General features: G+C 46.1%; 3 protein-coding genes across 11 annotated transcripts; all 3 read left to right on the top strand.

Moving 5' to 3' along the window:
• Positions 561-15,857, top strand: LOC8066576 (rho GDP-dissociation inhibitor 1). 3 transcript variants are annotated; one of them, XM_021448019.1, is made up of 7 exons: positions 561-850; positions 994-1,031; positions 1,787-1,970; positions 2,106-2,172; positions 14,210-14,428; positions 15,076-15,200; positions 15,302-15,857. In XM_021448019.1, the coding sequence occupies exons 3-7, from the start codon at positions 1,812-1,814 to the stop codon at positions 15,380-15,382; spliced, it is 651 nt and encodes a 216-aa protein (XP_021303694.1). In that variant the 5' UTR covers positions 561-850; positions 994-1,031; positions 1,787-1,811; the 3' UTR covers positions 15,383-15,857. The 3 variants fall into 3 exon arrangements, with proteins under 3 accessions (XP_021303694.1, XP_021303693.1, XP_021303695.1); XM_021448018.1 differs by having other exon boundaries at positions 598-850; positions 972-1,031; XM_021448020.1 differs by having other exon boundaries at positions 598-913.
• On the top strand, positions 2,194-8,382 carry LOC110430371. Its single transcript, XM_021448012.1, has 2 exons — positions 2,194-6,873; positions 6,956-8,382. Exon 1 carries the CDS (start codon positions 3,337-3,339, stop codon positions 6,166-6,168), a length of 2,832 nt encoding a protein of 943 aa, XP_021303687.1. The 5' UTR covers positions 2,194-3,336; the 3' UTR covers positions 6,169-6,873; positions 6,956-8,382.
• On the top strand, positions 15,993-18,575 carry LOC110430372. 7 transcript variants are annotated; one of them, XR_002447826.1, is made up of 5 exons: positions 15,993-16,505; positions 16,594-16,908; positions 17,165-17,347; positions 17,437-17,522; positions 18,212-18,575. XR_002447826.1 is itself a non-coding variant. In XM_021448015.1 (4 exons), exons 1-3 carry the CDS (start codon positions 16,048-16,050, stop codon positions 17,220-17,222), a joined length of 831 nt encoding a protein of 276 aa, XP_021303690.1. In that variant the 5' UTR covers positions 15,993-16,047; the 3' UTR covers positions 17,223-17,252; positions 18,212-18,575. The 7 variants fall into 7 exon arrangements, 4 of the variants coding, with proteins under 4 accessions (XP_021303690.1, XP_021303689.1, XP_021303692.1 ...); XR_002447825.1 differs by having other exon boundaries at positions 17,437-18,575; XR_002447824.1 differs by having other exon boundaries at positions 17,165-17,522.

The raw sequence follows: 20,909 nt of genomic DNA, 5'->3' as shown, positions 1-20,909 counted from the left end.
CACTAAAACATACACCAAATATCATTTGGGGCATATCTGACTTTTTTATGGAAACCTCACAAAACTAGAGCTGGAGTTAAGGGGGTGTTTGAGACTGCTCTGCTCCATGTTTTTCAGCTCTGCTCCATGTTTTTTAGTCAAACGGTTTCAGCTCTACGCACTCAGTTCGAGGAAAAAAGGTGGAGTTGTGAGAGCACCTAAAGAGGTACTCCACAAACTCTAGTTTTTTATGGAGCTGCTCTATGGTGGAGTTTGCGGAGCAGAGTTTGTGGAGCAGTCCTAAACACCTCAGTTGTGTACCAAAATAGAATTAAATGCTTCAAAAACTCCACCATAGAGCTGCTCTACTAAAAAAATTGGAGCAAAACAGTTACAAATAGACTTTTAAGATAGACTTGTATCTAAACATTAAAATACGTAGAATTCTAAAATCTAAATAAAATAATCTAGTCTACCAAGTAGTAGGTTGCAAATGAAAGGATCCAAATGACACCATGAAAACTTTTCTTTATTTGGAGAAATCACCATGAAAGCTTTTTGAGAGCATGTCTTCAGACCCAGACCAACAGCCCATCTACGGCCCAAAAGCCCAAAAGACAGCCCCTCTCTTCGCCCTATCCCGACTTCGCCTCCGCCGCTCCCTGCGAGTCGCCACCGCGCCCTTCCCACTCGCCCCGTCCGTGTGACCGTGTCCGGCGACCGGCGCCCGTCCTCCCCTACGGCCGTCGCTGAGCTCCTTCTCCGTGGCCAGCCACGACCAGGCACCCTGCGCGGCTGCGCCCAAGCCGCCAGGCGCCAGGTCGCCCAGCTGGCTGCGGGCTGCCACTGGTGCAGCACATCTCGCATCTCGGTGAGCCTACTGTCACAATGAGATCCACTTCTATTTGCCAAATCCAATTTGAACCCAGACCAAGTGCGTCACTTTCCTTTAAGATTTCTTTGTAAATCATCTGATTGTTTGAGCTTTAAAGGATTATATATTCACTATGGTAGGCTGGTGGACGACTAGATTGAACTGACAATAACAAAAGGTATGTCTCTAACTCATAGCCTATGCCCTATCCATTTTTTCCATGATGATTAAAGATTTATAAACTAATGATCAATATTGTGTCTTCGTTGTTGCAATAGGACCATTGATATTTCTTAATGGATATGTAAATTACTTGATCTAGTACTATTGTAGCTTTCAATTACTAATTCTTAAATTTTCAGCACCTATGTCATCTAAAAAAACAAGCACCATATAATGGGAAAAAAAACCAGAAGAAGATTTAATTGATCTACCTGTGTTGACAATGATTATAAGTTTTTTTAAAAAAGGTGTTATGTTCAAATTATTTGATACAAATATATCTTTTGAATGTAACATTATGTTAGGATGGTGTTTATATTAAGGACCCTTAGGCTCTAGTTCGCTCTAGGCCCCTGGAACCTCAGGACCGGCACTGGTTATATCTATTAGTGTATGGCTAGTACCATTTCTAGCCTTCTATTATTTAGCCCCCTGATCTGTTTCTGGATCTGCCACTGGGTACACCCCCATGTTGCTCTGCCCATGTGTCTATGACTACTATGTGACATGATTTGTCGACTATTGAAGGTCCGAGATTTGGTTTGTTTATTTATTTTTGTGGCCCTTGATTTTGACACTTTGCCTCTTATCCACAATGGCCAACATTAAGCTAGCTTGACATATACTGCTTGCTCAGAATGTTAGGAGGGACTATGTTTTTGCTCTATTCGTCATTGTCATCTACATTCTTGAATCTTGATTGTATCATAGGAAAGAAACTGGGACAACGGGCAGCATGGATAAGGAGGAGAATAAGGAAACATCAGTGAGCATCAGCAACAATGACACAGACACCAATGGTTTGGATGATGATGACTATGATGATGATGATGGGAAGCACACAGTGATGCTTGGCCCTCAGGTTCCCCTCAAGGACCAACTTGAGCTCGACAAGGTGAAACGATTATGCCCAATCGCATTGTATCCATGTGATTATTTACGCCTTTAGTATGTAGGTTAGGCCACCATTTATTGAACGACTAACGTTGTTTCACTACACATTTGCCTTTTGAATTTGATTTATTTGTAGGATGATGACAGCCTAAGGAGGTGGAAAGAGCAGCTCCTCGGAGATGTTGATACCAACAAGCTTGGAGGTAATTTTAGTACCTCATTAATGCTCCTAGACGTGTTGAAATTTCAGAAACAAAAGCCATTTAAAGTAGAAATTGTGTGCCCGTAGGGATGAAATGGTCAGGAAAAGTCTCTAACCACTTTCAATCTTGTATTTTTACATGAAAATGGAAACAGAAACAGGAAAGCTGGTCGAGAAACAAAACCAATTATGTGGGACGTTGGAAACAAAACAAATTGATTGTGAACACGTCGATAGCGGCCGGGAACCGATAAATCAAAACGGGAAACACATGATCCTACATCCGTGACTCGAAATGTTTAACTTCATAAGAGTATATTCACTGTTTAATTTTAATTAACTAGTATAGTGTCCATGCTAACGCAACGGCTTCATTTCAGGAATGCACGTGAAAACAACCAAACGACATTATTTTTTTCCATAGTTAAGTTTCACGCAACTGTACATGACCATGTATAATCACTCTAATCAGTAATTAGCTGTCGAGAGGTGGCTCATGGTCCTGCATGTTTGTTGAAAGCAGTGAGCATTATAAGAGACAAAAAACAAAATAATAATCCAGAAGAAATCACAAAAATCATTTGCTCCTCAAGCGTCGTTGCAGTGTCTGCTGGGGTGACCCAGATCTACTCATCAACAGCTGTAGCGGTGTCCTCAAGCAGCACTGCGCTCCACTCGAGTACCCGATTTTTCACACCAACACGGAGTCCAGCAAGAAGTGGGTTGATGCAACTGAATTGCAAAGCAAAGAAACACCTGAAAAGAAATGGGGCTTCATGTCAATCGTTAGTGAATAATGATAGTGTATATTGATTAAATACTGCATGAAAAAAGCTAACCAGATGAAAAATAACATTATAACACTAAACCCTTTGTAATATTTGGCAGTCGGTAACACCTACATAGTGTTTTGTTGGTTCAACTTTAATGTAAACATAAATAAAATTAGTTCATTTGCATTTCCGCCAGTAAGGTCTGCAGCTATAAATCGTTTGTGTTACTGTCAGTAGAACCAAACAGCTCACTATATTCTATAGATGTACAACTCACATATAGTAGAAGGCTAGAAGCTTTTCATCAGTGTTAGAATATATTGTAACAGCCCATATTGGGCGTACGGCCCATTGGCCTTGTACACTGTAACCCTAGCCTATTAGGCTATATAATGAAGGTCACCCCCCTGATTAGGGTGTGCGGTGTTTCTCTACATGGTATCCTCTCTAATTACGATCCTAAACTTCCGCTTTGCTTCTCCTCCTCCGCTCGTGCGATCTCTCTGAGACCGCGCGCCACCGCACCATCGGCCGCGCCCTACGCGCCGCCGCCTTCCTTCCAGGCCGCGCGCACTCCCAGGCCACGTGCGCCGCCGCCTTCCTGGCCATCTCGCGACGCTGCCTTCCGCGCGGATCAGCGTCCAGGCCGTCACCGCGCGGATCAATCGCGATCCGCGCCCAGGCCGTCACGCGCGGTTCGCGGCTCGATCGCGACCACCTTCGCGCCGCCGTTTTCCAGGACGCGCGCCCAGGTCCGCCCTCGCGCCGTTCGTCCTCTTCGTCACGTGCGGCTCGCGGTCCTACGGCCTCCCGCGACTCTTCTGTGGACTACGTCGCGAATCTTCTCTACGCCAGCTGCGCCCATGACGTCGTCCTCGTCGAGTTCCTCCTCCATAACCGGAGCCCAGTCGTCTGGTGCTCTGGGGGACTCTGTTTCCGCCCCCCTCTTCGCCGCCTACGCCTCCGTCAACGTCAAGCAGCACGTCCCCATCGCGCTCAGCCTCGAGCGCCCGAACTACTCTAAGTGGAAGGCCTTCTTCACCGCCCTCTGCGGCAAGTACGGTCTGCTCGGCCACATCGACGGCACAGCGGCCGCGCGCCCGGCTGACAACCTGTGGTCTCAGCCTGACGCCTGCATCCGCGGCTGGATGTACGGCTCCGTCGACGACGCCGTCCTTGACCTCGCTATGGAACCCGAACAGGATGCGCGCGCTCTGTGGGTCTCCATCGAGGCCTTGTTCCAGGCGAACAAGGAGTCCCGCGCCGTCGTCCTTGAGCAGGAGTTCCACAACCTGCTCCAGGGCGACCTCTCCATCGACGCCTACGCCCAGCAGATGAAGCGCACCGCCGATGCCCTCCGGGAGGTCGGCCACACTATCTCTCCTGCTCAGCTGGTGCTTAACCTTCTGCGCGGCCTTAACCCGCGCTTCGCCAATACTGCTGACATCATCTCCAACACGTCGCCACTTCCCGACTTCAAAGCTGCCACCAACATGCTTCGTGTCAAGGAAATCCGCCTTGGCACTGAGGGCAAGGCGGCCTCGGCCTCAGCTCTGGTTGCCTCCACCACCTCTGCCTGCACATCGCCGTCCTGCCAGTCCACCCCTCCTGCGTTCACCAATCGTGGGGGCGGTGGCAAGGGCAAGGGTGGCAAGGGCAAGGGCAGCCGTGGTGGCAACGGCGGTGGCAACGGCGGCAGCAGCAGTGGCGGCGGTGGACGCCACCAGCAGCAAGGTGGCAACGACGGCGGTGGGCGCAACCAGCAGCAAGGCGGCAATTTCGGCGGGCGTCAGCAGGCCGGCCCCTGGGTGTGCTACAGCCCTTGGGCTGCTCCGTGGCCTCCCCAGCAGCAGCAGTGGGGCGCGCCACCTGCGCAGCAGTGGGGTGCACCATCTGCGCCTCCTCCACAGGCACACACCGCCTTCGCGCCTCCGCAGTTCTCCCATGCCGGCGGTCCCCCAGCGTACGGGCCCCCGGGCAGCTGGGACTCGGCCGGACTGATTGCCGCCCTCAACCAGATGGCGATCCAGGGCGGGACTGCACCTTGGGTCATGGACAGCGGAGCGACATCTCACATGTCCTCCAATGACGGTATTTTACTCTCCCGTCTCCTGTTGCCACCATCGTACATTACGGTCGGTAACGGTCAATCCGTCCCTATTCATAGTCGTGGCACCTCTGTTATTCAAATAGCTGATCGTCCTTTTCATCTTGATAATGTTCTTGTCGCACCTCAACTCACTCGTAATCTGTTATCTGTTCGACAGCTTACTCGCGACAATAACTGTTCCATTGAGTTTGACGCCTCTGGTTTTTCTGTTAAGGATCTGCAGACCAAGACGGTCCTCCTTCGGTGCAATAGCTATGGGGATCTCTACACCATTCCACACCACATGCCACCTCGTTGCCATGTCGCCGTCGTCTTCCCGGAGTTATGGCACTCCCGCCTTGGTCATCCTGCACCTGCCGTCGTCACAACTCTCAATAAGCTATCAGCTATCCAGTGTAATAAAGCAGCTCGCCACACTTGTCATGCCTGTCAACTTGGCAAGCACGCTAGGCTGCCATTCGCTAGTTCGGTTTCTAGTACATCAGCTCCCTTTGAACTTGTTCACTGTGATGTCTGGACCTCTCCAGTTTTGAGTATTTCTGGCTTTAAATTTTATCTTGTCATGGTTGATGATTATACACATTATTGCTGGATGTTTCCTCTTCGCCATAAATCAGAAGTTCATGAACATATTGTCCAGTTTGTTGCTTACGCTCACACACAGTTCAGTTTTCCTGTGCGCTGTTTTCAGGCAGATAATGGCACCGAGTTTCTCAACAATGCCACCGCTACCTTCCTAGCTAGCCGCGGCATCATGCTTCGCACCTCGTGCCCCTACACATCCGCCCAGAACGGCAAAGCCGAGCGGATGCTTCGCACCCTGAACAATGCTGTTCGAACGCTTCTGTTTCATGCCGCTATGCCTTCGTCCTATTGGGTTGAAGCCCTTTCCACCGCTGTGTTTCTGATCAACCGGCGGCCGTCATCCTCCATACATAATGATATTCCCTATCATCTCCTTTACCGCAAAATGCCAGACTACTCCATCCTTCGCGTTTTTGGTTGCCTGTGCTATCCGAACCTTAGTGCCACGACTCCCCATAAATTCTCCTCGCTCAGCAGCGTGTGTCTTCCTCGGTTACCCTCCTTCACAAAAGGGCTACCGGTGTCTTGATCTTTCTACTCGCAAGATCATCATCTCTCGCCACGTTGTTTTTGATGAGACTCACTTTCCGTTTGCGGCTTCCAAGCCCCAACCGGATTCTCTTGATTTTTTGATACAGGATATCCTTCCCGCGCCTGCCCCGTCCACCTCAGACGTCCGGCATTCGCGGACTTCGGTTGCGCCTGCCTCATCTGCCGCAGACGATGCCGGCGACCCCGTTGGGCTGGACCCTGCCATCTTGTGGCATGGTGCTGCCTACAGACTGCATCAGGCGCCCCGGCAGGACACGCCTGCCCCCTCGGCTTCTCCGACAGCAGGCGCCCCCGACGCTGCAGCTGATCGGCAGCGGTTCGGCATCCACTACACTCGTCGTCCGCGCCCGCCACCGGTCCCTCAGCCGCAGGCGGAGGCGCCGCCAGCCCTACAGCAGCCGGTGGTGCCCCCAGCCCCAGCACCGCTGGCCGTGGCGCTCTAGGCTCCAGAGCCTCCTGTGCGGGAGACTCGTTCCCGAACAGGCTCCCTACCGCCGCCTATGCAGCGGTACGACTTCACCGCTTCGTCCAGCCTGGCTTCTCCGCTGCCAGGCAACACTCGTGCCGCGCTCGCCGATGCCAATTGGCGTGCGGCGATGACCGAAGAATACAAGGCGCTTGTGGACAATGGCACCTGGCGTCTTGTTCCTCGACCGCCTCGTGCCAACGTCATCACCGGCAAGTGGGTCTTCAAGCACAAATACAATGCTGATGTCTCTCTGGCTCGTCATAAAGCCCGATGGGTTGTTCGTGGCTTCTCGCAGCGGTACGACATCGACTACGACGAGACGTTCAGCCCGGTTGTCAAACCGGCCACCATCCGGACCGTCCTCAGCATCGCCGCCTCTCGCTCCTGGCCGATACATCAGCTGGATGTGAAGAACGCTTTTCTTCACGGCCATCTGCACGAGACCGTCTACTGCCAGCAGCCGCCCGACTTTGTCGACCCGGCGGCCCCCGACCACGTCTGTCTCCTGCAAAAGTCCTTGTACGGACTCAAGCAGGCGCCCAGGGCGTGGCACCAGCTGTTCTCCGGCTTCATTCAGCGGTCCGGCTTCACTGCTTCGACCTCCGACACGTCCCTCTTTGTTTACAAAGCGGGTGCCGACATCGCCTACTTGCTGCTCTACGTCGACATCATTCTGACAGCCTCGTCGACTCCGCTCCTTCGCCGCATCACCGAGCTTCTTCACTCCGAGTTCGCCATGACAGATCTCGGGGATCTCCATCACTTCCTTGGGATCTCTGTTCCTGTCACAGCGCCAGTATGCTGTGGATCTGCTCCAGCGCGCCGGCATGGCTGAGTGTCATTCCACCGCGACTCCTGTTGACACTCATGCCAAGCTCTCTGCTACAGCCGGCGCACCGGTGGCGGATGCCACTCAGTACCGCAGCCTCGCCGGTGCGCTACAGTATCTCACGCTGACTCGTTCGGATCTCGCTTATGCAGTTCAGCAGGTGTGCCTCTTCATGCACGACCCGTGCGAGCCTCATCTTGCGATGCTCAAGCGTGTCCTGCGGTATGTCAAGGGCACCCTCTCCACTGGGCTTCACATCGGCACAGGCAGCATCACCATCTTGACTGCCTACTCCGATGCCGATTGGGCTGGATGTCCTGACTCTCGGCGCTCCACATCTGGTTACTGTGTCTTCCTCGGCGACAACTTGGTCTCTTGGTCCTCCAAACGACAAACGACGGTTTCTCGTTCGAGTGCGGAGGCTAAGTATCGTGCTGTTGTGCACGCTGTGGCTGAGACCTGTTGGCTTCGTCAGTTACTCCAGGAGCTCCACGCACCCATCTCTTCGGCGACGATCGTCTACTGCGACAATGTCAGTGCTGTCTACATGACCGCCAATCCGGTTCATCATCGTCGCACGAAGCATATTGAGATAGATATTCACTTTGTCCGTGAGAAGGTTGCTTTGGGACAGGTTCGGGTGCTCCATGTTCCATCATCCCATCAGTTTGCGGACATTATGACCAAAGCGTTACCTGTACAGTTGTTCACTGACTTTAGGTCCAGTCTTTGTGTTCGTGACACTCCCGCTTAGACTGAGGGAGGGTGTTAGAATATATTGTAACAGCCCATATTGGGCGTACGGCCCATTGGCCTTGTACACTGTAACCCTAGCCTATTAGGCTATATAATGAAGGTCACCCCCCCTGATTAGGGTGTGCGGTGTTTCTCTACAATCAGCATAGAGAACACAGTGATTAACTTCTCCAACTGGTGCATATAACAGTCTTTCTGTGTTATTTTCTACTACCTCTTTCGTGTCATAGATAATATTGGACTTAAAAGTAAAATAGCTTGCTCAAATAATTCCAAAAAGAAACTGCTTGCTGCCTGCATACCTTGGTCAAGGTCATGCAGGTCCATCCCCAGGCCTATTATATGGAATTATGGATGCTCTCAATGAGTTAAACCTGCCTGGCTTACTCTGACCATGGACTAAGGCAGCGGCGGATGGGATTTGCGGCTGAGGCTTTGTTTCCTCTTCAGCTGAGGCCCATGTGCAGAAGGCAAGTTGGTGATCATCCTCATTGAAACATCTGGTGACCATGGCCTTGACTGTTTATTTTTTGGTGTTCCAAATTGGAATAAGAAGGTAAGAATTAAAAACACATTTCTTACCCCTTTCATGGCATTTGAATTTACCGTTCGTTGTTCCCTGATCATCGCACGACCGTGGCCTTCGAAGAAATCAGAAGATACTATACTCCAACTTCACCTCTCAATGCTATTGGACACTCCAGGCCGATGGCAGTTGCCATGTGCCTGTCCGCAGGCCTGGCCGCTGGCGACTGTGCACCAGCTGTGCGGCTTGTGCGCCCAAATAGTCACAGAGGATCCGCACGCCTGGCTGGCCATGGTACCCGCATGGCCGTGTGCGCGTGACTGGCGGTGGCAGCTGCCTTGCAAACCCTGGCCTGGAGACCACGAGCCTGACCGCGCCTCCTGGCTGGAGGCTGCTCCGCCTGCCGCACCCATGGACGTTGGCCGCACTTCCTGCCTCGTCTCCAGTCTGGGTGTGCCTCCAATGTTGTCCCTGTCCTCGATCTAGGGTTCAGGTGAGAGGAAGAGAGAGATACACGTGTGATGGGGGTGGAGGGCACCGTAGGCTCGACGATTGGGGAGGGGAGGTGCCGCCCCGACCTCCTAGCCGCCATGGCTAGCCGGCTGTACCGCCCCGGTGCATGCAAGAGAGGAGGGGAAGAGGAGTCGGCACGCGTCGGGGGAGAGGAAGACCTGGGAGGCACGCTGAGCAGAAGACTGAAAATGACAGAAAAAGGAACGGGGGAGGAATCAAACTGTCGTCGAGGGGTTCCGAGTCGCGGCTGCTTGCGCGCAGGAGGATGATACACAGCATCCTGACCGTCCGATTTGAGTGAGCAATGAGAGAGAAGAGATAGAAACAATCTGAACAGTTCATTTTTAAGGTGTTGTTTTTCTTGGTACATTTTCTGGGGTGTATGAAGGGGTGGCATCACAGCGGGGGAGGTCTTTTTTTAGTGGATTTAGCGAAGAAAAAGTTGGTGCATTAGTAGGGTAGATTTCAGCTTATTGGATTAGCCTCATCCTAAATTAAGTAGAAAGCACAAACATTTTGAGAGAGAGGGAGAGAAAAAGAAAAGAAAAAAATTGTGCGAAGCCATGTGACTGCACTTTGCAACTGCCATGACCACATCAGGAGTCTTCTGGTGGCTTGCCTGTGCTCTTGTGGCTCAGATTAGCTAGCAACATGTGGCCAATTACAGCCCAACAAGCAGGCAGCACCGCAGCAAGCAGCATGCACATGGCTGCAGCTGGTGCCTGCAGGAGCCCTCAGTTTAGTCCCACTTCGCGCCCGTGTAGAATAGAGAAGCACACAGATGGCTATATAAACAGACCTGGGTGGAAGCACAAAAGCATTAAAATCAGGGCCTCGTCACTATTGGTTCGAACTTCCAAAGCACACAGGCAGCTTCATAAATCTATACCTAATAATAAAGAGGTCAAATTTCAGACATTTTTTTCGTCCATCCATTTGTTTGGTTTGTCTCTACCATCGAGACTTATATATATAGTCCGTGCTAGCGTGATATGGAGTTCGATTCCAAAACATATTGGGTCAGGAACTAAAACTCTAGATTCCTATATTTTTTAAATATTTATATTAGAAATTAGAAAAGGAAAAAGTGACAGAATATTAGGTCAAGAACTAGAACTCTAGGTTCCTATATTTTTTTAATATTTATATTGAAAATTAAAAAGGAAAAAAAAGTGATGGACTAAAAGCCAATCAAACATGACTACCAATAGGATGCAGAAAAAGAAGACTGTGAAAAAAATAAAAAAACGAAACTCAATCACATACTATAAAGCAACGGAAGAAAAAAGAAAAAAAACTTCTCTACGCTAATTAAGAAAATAGAAAAATGGATAGGGTGTGCATATAAGAAAAAAAATCCAAGAACACTAAATCTCACACCAGTACTGATGTATTTGTCTAAATAAATGTAAGCCGCCAGTCAAGAAAAAAAAAGAAAAGAAAAAATACTAACAAAAAACTCTCCAAAGATATCATAGGTAACTTAGATAGTTAGGAATCCTAATCCAAATCTCAATAGATCTCTCTGATCATGAGTAAGTTGATACAAATACTAATGAACAAATAGAAAAGGATAAAATAGAAATTAAGAAGACTTCTCTTGTCCAACTCAGTTTGCCTCTGAATATTAAACCATGGAATGTTTTTTGACCGACTCTATTTGTTTCTGTGGCCTTTTCAACTCATTTTATTTTTCTTCAGTATCTTTTTTCATCTTTTGGAGTAAGACTCTCGCCTCTGCCCCTTTTGTTTACTATATCATAGATGGACTTGTTGTCGTGGGTCGGCGTCACTATAACACAGATGGACTCGATGTCATGGATCGGCCTAGCCTACAAATGGGAAGATGTTCTGATTTTGCCATGCCCCATTTCCTTGACAAACATGTACACCATGGCCCCTTATTGTCATCAAATGCTCACATATGCATGGGGATGGTATGAGCATGCATGCAAAAGATATACGGTCAATTTTTTTACCCATGCCTTTTGTTTTTTATCCATTTTTTGTCTTTCTGTATAAAACAAACAATAAATATACTTATCTTTCATTAATAAATAAATATTCCTATCGCTAAGTTATTGATATAGTTTTGATTATGAACAAAACTTATTATTGTACGTAAGTACCAGTGCAATCCTCGATAAAGGCTGTAACCCAATTTAAACTATAGATATTATCAAATCTAAAATTACGGTGTAAAACGTAAATAGATATGTAACATTTCTATGATATGTTTTTCCTCCCTTGCAACGCACGGGTATCTTTGTTAGTAAACTTTAAAAGAAAAAATAAATGCAGTATTCCTGCTGGGAATTTCCTGTCCAAATACGGGAACCATGAATACAGGCGGAAAAAAACCCACTTTTTTTTTGGTACCGCCAGATTATCCTGCTGTTTCCCTGTTTTCGTATTTTAGTGAAAACTAGGTAGCGTGCCCATGCGTTGCTACGGGATAGCTAATAATTTATACTTAAAACACATGGATCACACGATAAGATAACAATATTATAAAAATTAAATACCTACGTTAAAGTGATATTTAATCCAAAAAAATAAAGTTTGTGAAATCAACATAGTCATGGAGAGTCGTAGGCTCATAAGCTCTACTTTATATACCTTTCCGTGATGTGACTAAGATAATGTTTAATATCAGCAGGAAGAAATCTCCGATATCTATTTCTTTTATGCGCCAATAAATCCACAAATAAGTTCCACCACATCTTCATACCATCTTGTACATAGGTCCCAGTATATATGTAAATATTAGTGCCTGTCATATGGGTAATACTATGTGTCTTGAAAAATCTCCCACAAAACCTTAAAACAAAAGTATGTTATACTCATCGTAAAAATGTACCTGAGAAGTTGATAAGGTTTTTTCATCATGGGCCATATCAATGCTAAAGTCTGTCATCTGATAGAACTCCATGGGTAACTTCTATATGGTAGAACTCCATGGGTAACTTCTATATGAATGATTTCTTGCAACCATTCAGAATCATCGGTTCACTGGAATTTTCTGTTTGTACAATATTTTCTAAAGGACCTCTGTTTTCCTTCAAAACCTTTACATCTGTACTATCCACCAAGACCTAAAAGACAAATATATTAGTTTAGAATGAAATGATTAAGGAAGATCAAACATGGATGTCATTAATTCAGAATATATAGCTATATAAAATTATATTGTCTTCATTCTACTTTATTTCTAAAAAATATTATATACTCTCAGTTTAGTATTTTAAGCATTACTGCATTAGTAATGAAATCATTTAGATTTGTTCTGCAGAATTGAATAGCCAAACAAAAATAGCGATAATTTTTTAGCTGGTTTAATCTAACCCAAATTATAATGTATTTATATGCTACTTAACACATATATATGGATGGTGATCGGGTTAGAGAAATAGATATGAGCTAGGTTATGGGTAAATAAAGACGTGAAACCCAGTCCTTTGTTTGGCTATTTGGTCAAGGTTTGGGTTAAAAATGGGGCACACGTCATATACAGCAGTAAAATAAAGAAATATAGCAGTAGCACATGTTCTTCGTTTGCTTTTGGGCACTGTCCGAGAGCTTATCCATTCACAATCACAAGCGCAGCTATAGCCACTTGCTCGGATGGAGGGAGCAACCTGTGTTGTAGCAGCCCAACTCCATGGCATTTGCGGGAGGGAGCATATGCTGCTGCTAGACCATGGCCTCTGCGGGAGGGAGTAGCAGGTGACGCGGGACCATGGCGTCTGCCGGCGACGAGCCGGTGAGGCTGGCTGGGGCTCCCGCAGTGCCAGCGGTGTGGGCAGCTTGGGCTCCTGCGCTGTGGGCGGCCTTAGCTCCGGTGAGGATGGCGGCGCTGGCGAGCCCGTTCTTGATACCCTCCTTCCCATTGATGGCAATGGCAGTTAGGTGCGGCTCTCCGTTGATTATTTTCAGCCATAACCTACCCCTCCCATTGGTCATGGATTGGTGGGATATGAGCTCATTTTATCCCATACCCAGTTCTTATCACACAAGCTCAATTTGGAATTTAGGGATTCTGTAGTATTCCTATGGGAAAGTACAATTTCTGTGAAATAGCTTAAAAGTTTATGATTTTTTTTATCTTGGTGAGGCAGAACAGAAGCAATCAATTATATTTTGTGCATGTTTAGGAGTATAGGAGGTATGGGCATCTCTGTATGTATCATATACTCTACTGCCTAACTATTGGGATGAACCTACTTTGGTACTCTATTTGTTTTCTCTTAGCAAAATTTGGTTAGTTTTGGCACCATGCTTTCATTTACAGATTTATTGTTCTAAATGACTTTTAGATACCTGTATGGAGTAATTTGCAATTTGTCCTGGAGAAGTCGGTACCTTGTGTGGCCTCGGGCCTTGTGATTGTGCAAATATTTGCCGGTGATTGTTCTTTCTATTTGCCAGTGGATTAGCTTCCTTCTATATGAGACGGCTTCCTTCTATATGGAGACACATGACAAACGCAGAAATAATTCCTTCTATATGGAGACACACGGCAAACAGAGAAATAAACTACAAGGCCGCAGTATCGCATGGAGGAGGAACGGTGACACCAAAACAAATGTCGCACCACAAATTTATCTTCCTTTTGTTCTTTTTAGTTGTAGGAGATACGGTAAACGGTGTTGGTCGGGATGGGATTTCCATCCTGTTTTCATCCCTACATGTCCATGGCACCATTTGATATTTTTATTCACTATATTGAGCCACTCAATTTATTTCATTCACTTTTGGGCACGTTGAAGCACAAAAAAGTTGACATTTTTTTTCTTAATAGACAAGATAACATTATGTTAGAGATTCGGTGCAGCTAAACATATTAACTGAAAAATGGCCTGGAGAGTGCAATAAGTGAAACAGAGGCTTCATATGCTTGTCTGATAGTCCGTTTATGTATGCAGAGACTGCGGAACCAGAAGTGACCATACTAAACTTGACCATCCTAACTCCAGAGCGACCAGATCTGGTTCTAGCTATCCCACTAGTGCTGGATGACAAGGGGTACGCATTCGCACTCAAGGATGGGAGCACCTACAGCTTCCGCTTCTCCTTCACTGTCTCCAACAACATTGTGTCTGGTCTCAGATATACACACACCGTCTGGAAGACAGGAGTAAGAGGTGATTTTATAATCAAACATATGCATAGGATTTTTTTGTTGGTTATGTGCTGATGCTGCACTTAATGAGAATAAGGATGTCAGCATGAATTTGATTAGTTTTATGTGATCCTTATGTTAATCTGCATCTGGTTTACATTCTATAGCTCATTATATAAACTTGCCGTGAAACTACTAACTATTTGGCTCAGAATTTTGCATTATACATGATTGATCTTTTTTTATGTAAACATAATTGCTAGTCCTTTGCTTGGAACAAATGTTCCTTGGTACTTATCTTTACCATGGGGTCATGTATCCCAGGTTTGTGGGTTTGTGTTGTATGGGCTCTTCCCCTTTTTTCTTCTTACTATTAATATAATGGTGTGCAGCTCTCTTGCATGTTTGAGAAAAAATGTGTCCCAGCTGTTCTGTTGCATCAAAGATTTTTCCTTGAACTTCACAAATGCGGTGTAGGGTTGAGCTTCTGAAGGACTACTAGGTTATTTATGATATGGATTGATTCACATCTTTTTAATATGCTGTCTGTAGCATCATGGTCATGATTCTCATAGAAGAAAGATGCATGCGTTGGCCGTTGGCTGCACTTGAAGTGGCTCGGTGCTCTCCCTAGGCCTAAGATAGCTGATCTCGGGTTGCCTATTGCAGTCGAAAAGCAGAAGGTGATGCTGGGGACATTCAGTCCTCGGCAGGAGCCCTACATATACGAGGCTGAGGAAGATACGACCCCAAGTGGCATCTTTGCGAGGGGTTCATATTCTGCAAAGCTCAAGGTAAAGAAACGGCTCAAAGAAAATGTTATATGTACTCTACCCTTCCTGGTAAGAAACCTTAGGAATTGTAGCCCTGTGATGTAATGGGTTTGATTTTACAGTTTGTGGATGATGATGGGAATGTCTACCTGGACATGAATTACTGCTTCGAGATCAGGAAGGACTGGCCAGCCACGGCCTAAGATCTGGTTACTTTGTGAGAAACAGCGTTCAGGTGGTAGGTAATAGGCGATGGATGTGCACGATCAAGTGCTGTGTGTTTTATGTATGATTCTCGCTTTTGTGGGCGTGGGCTGGCCCACGTTCTAGATTCTGGAACTGAAAAGCTGTCAAAATGGTGTTCAAAATATTTTTTGTTTATTGTGGCATGGCTCACAATCCCTGTGCAGGCAACTGAGTGTGTTTGGAATTTGGATCAGTGGCCTCGACCAGGTACCGGTCGGCTTATTTGGATGGAGTCCTCCCAGGCAGCTCCATCACCAGGCAGATATCTCAACCCCAGACGTCCAAAATCGGATGCCTGGGGAGCTCCCGTCGCCAGGGCTGCCTCGCCCAGGCGTATTCATCAGGTCGTTAAAGTGTTTGAAGCTGTGGAAACTTTATGTATTGTGCCTATCTTTCTGAATTGACTGAATGGTCGAGGTTTGTCTGTTCTTTTACACCAATCTCCTACAACTAAAAAGACTAAAACAAGAACAATTTTTTGGTGCGGCTTTCGTTTCGTCCTTCTGCCATTCCCGTCGTGCGTCCGCGTCGCCGGCTAAACTTGGAAACCTCCATCCCTCCGTGATACCCTCCCTTTCCTATCTTCACCGTGAGCAGACCCGCGATCCCCTTCCCCTTTCCAATGCGAGCACACACCAAAGACCCCCGATCCCCTTCGCCTGGCTCCGTGATCCGCAGTGCCTCGCCTGCCGCCGTGAACCGCATCGGCACCGCCTCGCCTGCCGCCGTGATCCGCATCGGCATCCGCATCGGCACCGCCTCGCCTGTCTCCGTTGAGATCCGCATCGAGTCGCCTGCCTCCGTGATCCGCATCGGCACCGCCTCGTCTGCCTCCGTCATCCGCATCGGCACGGCCTTGCCTGTCTCCGTTATCCGCATCCGCAACGAGCTGCGGGAGGCCGCAGCGAGGCCGGTGGCCGCGCCCCGCCCGCCGGTGCCCGCGGAGCGCCCCGCCTGCCCGCTGCCCGAGTGGCGGCGCAGTTGGCCGCGCCCCGCCCGCCGGTGCCCGCGTCTCCCGCCACGAGCCCTCGCGGACGCCGGTGGCCGCGAGCCGCGCATGGACAGCCCTCTGGTTCCCAGGTATTCTTGTGTCCTTGCAATTTCTAATAGAGAAGTGATTAAATTTTGCTTGTAGTCGCTTGGACTTGTTGTTTGGCTCTCTATGCAGCGGCAGCATTCGTGGCGGAGTTAGTCTCCCTCTGCGCGAATCTGATATGTCGTCAGCAGAGGCGAAGGCGGCGGCGGTCCTAGAGCCGCCGGGAGATCCAGTAATGTATCACGTGGCACCACCCCAACGTCGTCTCCATCCGCTGCGTGACGAGGACACCATCGCCGTGCATCTCGTCATGGAGCTCTGCGCCGACGGCGAGCTGTTCAACAGGATCGTGAAGAAGGGCCACTACACCGAGAGGAAGGCCACCGAGCTCGCCAGGGTCATCGTTGGTGACATCAAGGTGTGCCACTCCATGGATTCAGACTGCAGGTTCGAAACAATACTTTAGAAATCCATCACCTAACATATCAAATCTAACCAGATGGAATCATGGATTGATAACTCTGCCTCACAATAGCAGACCAGATGTGGCTATGGGTCTGATACTCTGATTGAAGGAGAGCTATTTTTTGGCCTAACATTTATCCCTTTTTTGTTCTTGTATGTAATTTATGCATCTAAGTCAATGGGAATGTTTCAGTTTTTTCTTCACAAAACTGGTCATCTTATCCTTGTCAATTGTCAGATTCAAATTTATTCACCAGCTAGGACTGCATCCGAGCAAGGTTCAGGCAAAGTTGTGAGGTGGAAATTAATTATTTGTCAGCCCAAAAGTATGCTTCTTGTTCTACTTTTTTAGCTCTGTTGGCCTCCTGAATCTTATCCATGATAATGTTACAATCTACCTGTATTCATAAGATTGGCCGAGGTAAAATCTGCAACACCACATTTGTGTAAATATGCATATCTCTCTGTTTGTGTTTGTTGTTGGTGATCATGTATCTTCATTTTTGCAAGCCAAAGGAGTAAAACTGCCACATTTGATTGCATACAAACTAGCTTGGTGGTTGTTTAACAGGGATGTTGCCTATATATAGAGAGAGGTATTTCCATTATCTTCAATTAAGGCTTGCCATTTTATAGTATACTGTTCTATTATGTCAAACCACGAGATGGCGCGAACATTAAGGGAAATTTTATTCTTGCATGCTTAGAAAATTGAATTCTTGAATACCATGTTAGTATGTTGCATTGGACTGTAGATAAATTCACCTTAAAATCACCCTTTACATATATTTAAACTAGAGAGCACTAGAAAAATGTTATGATACATAGTATATAATAAAAGTAACCGGGAATAAGACTTCACCCATGTAGAGCTCATATGAACCAAATACAGAGTCAACAATCTTTTAAGAAAATACTGACTCAAAGTGTGGCTTGAGTTCTACTGATATCTTGTCCTTATTCAATATTTTCTGGAAAAGAATATTTATGCCATGGAGACATGTACTAACATAATAAGCAGTGGCCCTGATCTCAATATATGACGAGAAGCTGCCGAGCAGTTACTGATATTACACCGTGGATTGGGGGTGGGGGGCATCCTATCCAAACGCTCATGAGAACCATATTGGTGGTGTCCCATAGCACAGGCAGTCAATGTCTACACATCTCAGCCTATCCAGAAAAAATTCGATGAGTTTACTTTGATCAGTTCCAACATGATTTTTGACTTGTTTTGTTTGGAACAGTTTAGCCAGGTTTAAAGAATTTTTTATGTTACTTGCAGTCAAGCAAAAAGGCACAAGATGGTACAGTTTCTGGATGCGAGTATCAGAAAAATGTTTCTTATTCCAATGTACAGGTGTCACTGCTAATCCTGAACGAAGTTCCTCTCCAATTATAGAAAAGATTCTTAATAATATCAGTGGTTACATTATAATTGTAATTGCAAGTCATCATAGAACACATACACTGTTTTTTGTTGTATACTCATTTGACTTGGACAGACCATGTTCGGTGTGATGTAGCAGTTTAGGTAGAATATTACAATGTTCATTGTCTCATATACAGTTAGTAAGATGTCAAAAAAAATCCAACAATGGTACATTTTATTATTTGAACCAATACACATGTGTATGGTGTTGCAATAAGTTTCTTTAGTTGAGTGGATTTTATATAACATCCCGTTACAATGCACTGGCACTCACTGTTGTCACCCAAGGGGCAAGCCCTGGAAGTAAACATTTGTGGAGCTGCGGCTAAAGATTGATACATTCATGTAAATTGGTGCTTATATATCTAAAATGTGGCTCAAAACAACATGTTGCTAAGATCAAATATATTATAGTGTTTCGTGAGAATATATAATTTTCTAGGCACCACCTAGAATATGCATATTGCAGTATTGAACATCTTGATCATTTGATTTGTATGGATCTTTCCCCTTGAAGCTTGAGCTGTGGCTTCGTTGATAGTTTTGTTTTGGTGGTGCTCAACAGATATAATATCAAAGATCAAACATTTTGATGAAGATTATAAATTTAGCATATCTTATCGTGCGATTTGTGTGTTTTTAATATAAAAGTTTAGTTATCCCGTAGCAACGCACGGGCATGCTACCTAGTACAGATAAAAAAATAAAACATCAAACTGTTTACTATCATATAGTGTATAATTAGTTGGACACTAGCAAATATATGCCCGTGCTTTGCATGGGTTATAAATTTTTGTCACACCTACAATGACACGTGGATACGGCTTAGATGAATATACATGTGGTGATAAGCAGTGCAGAGGCTAACGGTTTGTATTTTTTAGTGTATAGATAGAATTGAGAAGACATAAGGGTAGTCATATTCCCTATTCCCTAACTAGAGTTTAGGGTTTAGGGCGCATGACAACTACCAATTTCTGTAGTGGTCACGTCAATAAGAATGTGGCTCTCAAAACCACGGGCCTGCATGGTTCCGAGCGGACTTTGTGTAACCTCATCTAGTTGTGCTGATGCAGGTAACGGAAAAATTGCCTGCTTGAGCAAGCCATTTTGGCTCTTTTTTTTTTTGAGTAAGCAGGAGGGGCAAGGCCTACTGAGATCTATTAAAAAAGCAACTCAACGAGAACAAGTACAAAAACAGCTAAAAAAGAGGAAGGAAAAACCAAAAACTAAAGGGGAGGAGGAAAGTCTAGACGTACTTAGGAAACAAAGAACGAGAAAAAGAATAGGCTCCACTGAAGGAAAAGGAACCGGGCTACAAGAGATTTACAATCCATTGCTCTAAACTAACTAAAATACTATGCTTTGCTCTATACTTAAGGAGCCCTACTTCCCTTCTGAAATCTTCTTTGGAGTTTGCTAGAAAAGGGTTTATCTGCCTGAAGATTAGGTCATTTCTAGCTTTCCATATCACCCAACATATTAAAATTATGATCTCCATGAAAAAGGGACTGAAAGCTGCATCCTGAAACTCTGTAAAACTTGAAAAGCTTCCTGATCATGATCCACTTGGACGTTTATCCACGCCCAGCACTGAGTTGCAAAGGGGCAGTGTAAAAGGAGGTGCATCAGAGTTTCATCTACTGAGTTGCTGCAAAGCACGTAGTTGTAATCTTCCAAATTCATGTTCTTCCTTCTTAGAAGTTCCCGGGTGCTGAATCTATCCTTCAAGACTAGCTAGAAAAACACTTTGTGTTTTTTCTGACACGAGCTTTTCCAAGTCCATTTAAAAGCAGGATGTGGGTGACAAAAGCCACTCAGATGCTTGTATGCCTTGCTTACTGAAAAAGTTTCAGAGTTCCAAATATATGACCAGATGTCTGGTTCTTCATTCAATGTGATTTCATCCAGCTCGTCATGCAGTAGCAGCAACTGTGAATGTGCCTGGGCTGATAGTGGGAGTAAGAAAAGACTATGTAGAGGAATCTGAGTGTGTCCATGACTGAAGGTGATCTGTCTTTTTCTTGCAAAAGAAAGTAGCTCTAGGAATTTGTTAGCTAGGACGTCACCTCCCCATAGATCATCCCACAGTAAACAAGAGGTTCCACTGTTTATTTTAACTTGAGCCAACCCCTTGAACTTGGGTAGCAATTTCAATATATCCCTCCACCAGAACGAACCCTTTTTTTATATTTCAGGTAGGCCACTAAAACTGTAGTATGATTCCCAGATTAGGGCCACCCAAGGCAAGTCTTCCTTGTTAAAGAATTTGTATAGGTGCTTTAGTAGGAGAGCTTCATTCTATGTCTTGATGTTGATGACTCCTAATCCCCCTTCCTCTTTGATCTACATACCATGGCCCCAGCTATTTTCGATCTCTGTTTTTTATTAACATCTGATCCTCTCCAAAGACAGATTTTCCTGAATTTGTCTATTTGTTCAATCACTGATTGCTGAAGTAAGAAAGTACTCATGCAGAAAGTAGGGAGAGCAGACAAGACTGAATTAGTGATTTCCAACCTTCCTGCTTGGCTGAGAAAAGCAGAAGTTG

Source organism: Sorghum bicolor, chromosome 9 (genome assembly GCF_000003195.3).
Source record: "Sorghum bicolor cultivar BTx623 chromosome 9, Sorghum_bicolor_NCBIv3, whole genome shotgun sequence".
Classification (NCBI taxonomy): domain Eukaryota; kingdom Viridiplantae; phylum Streptophyta; class Magnoliopsida; order Poales; family Poaceae; genus Sorghum; species Sorghum bicolor.
Note: the sequence above shows the minus strand (reverse complement) of the source record. Positions and strands in the feature narration are given on the sequence as shown.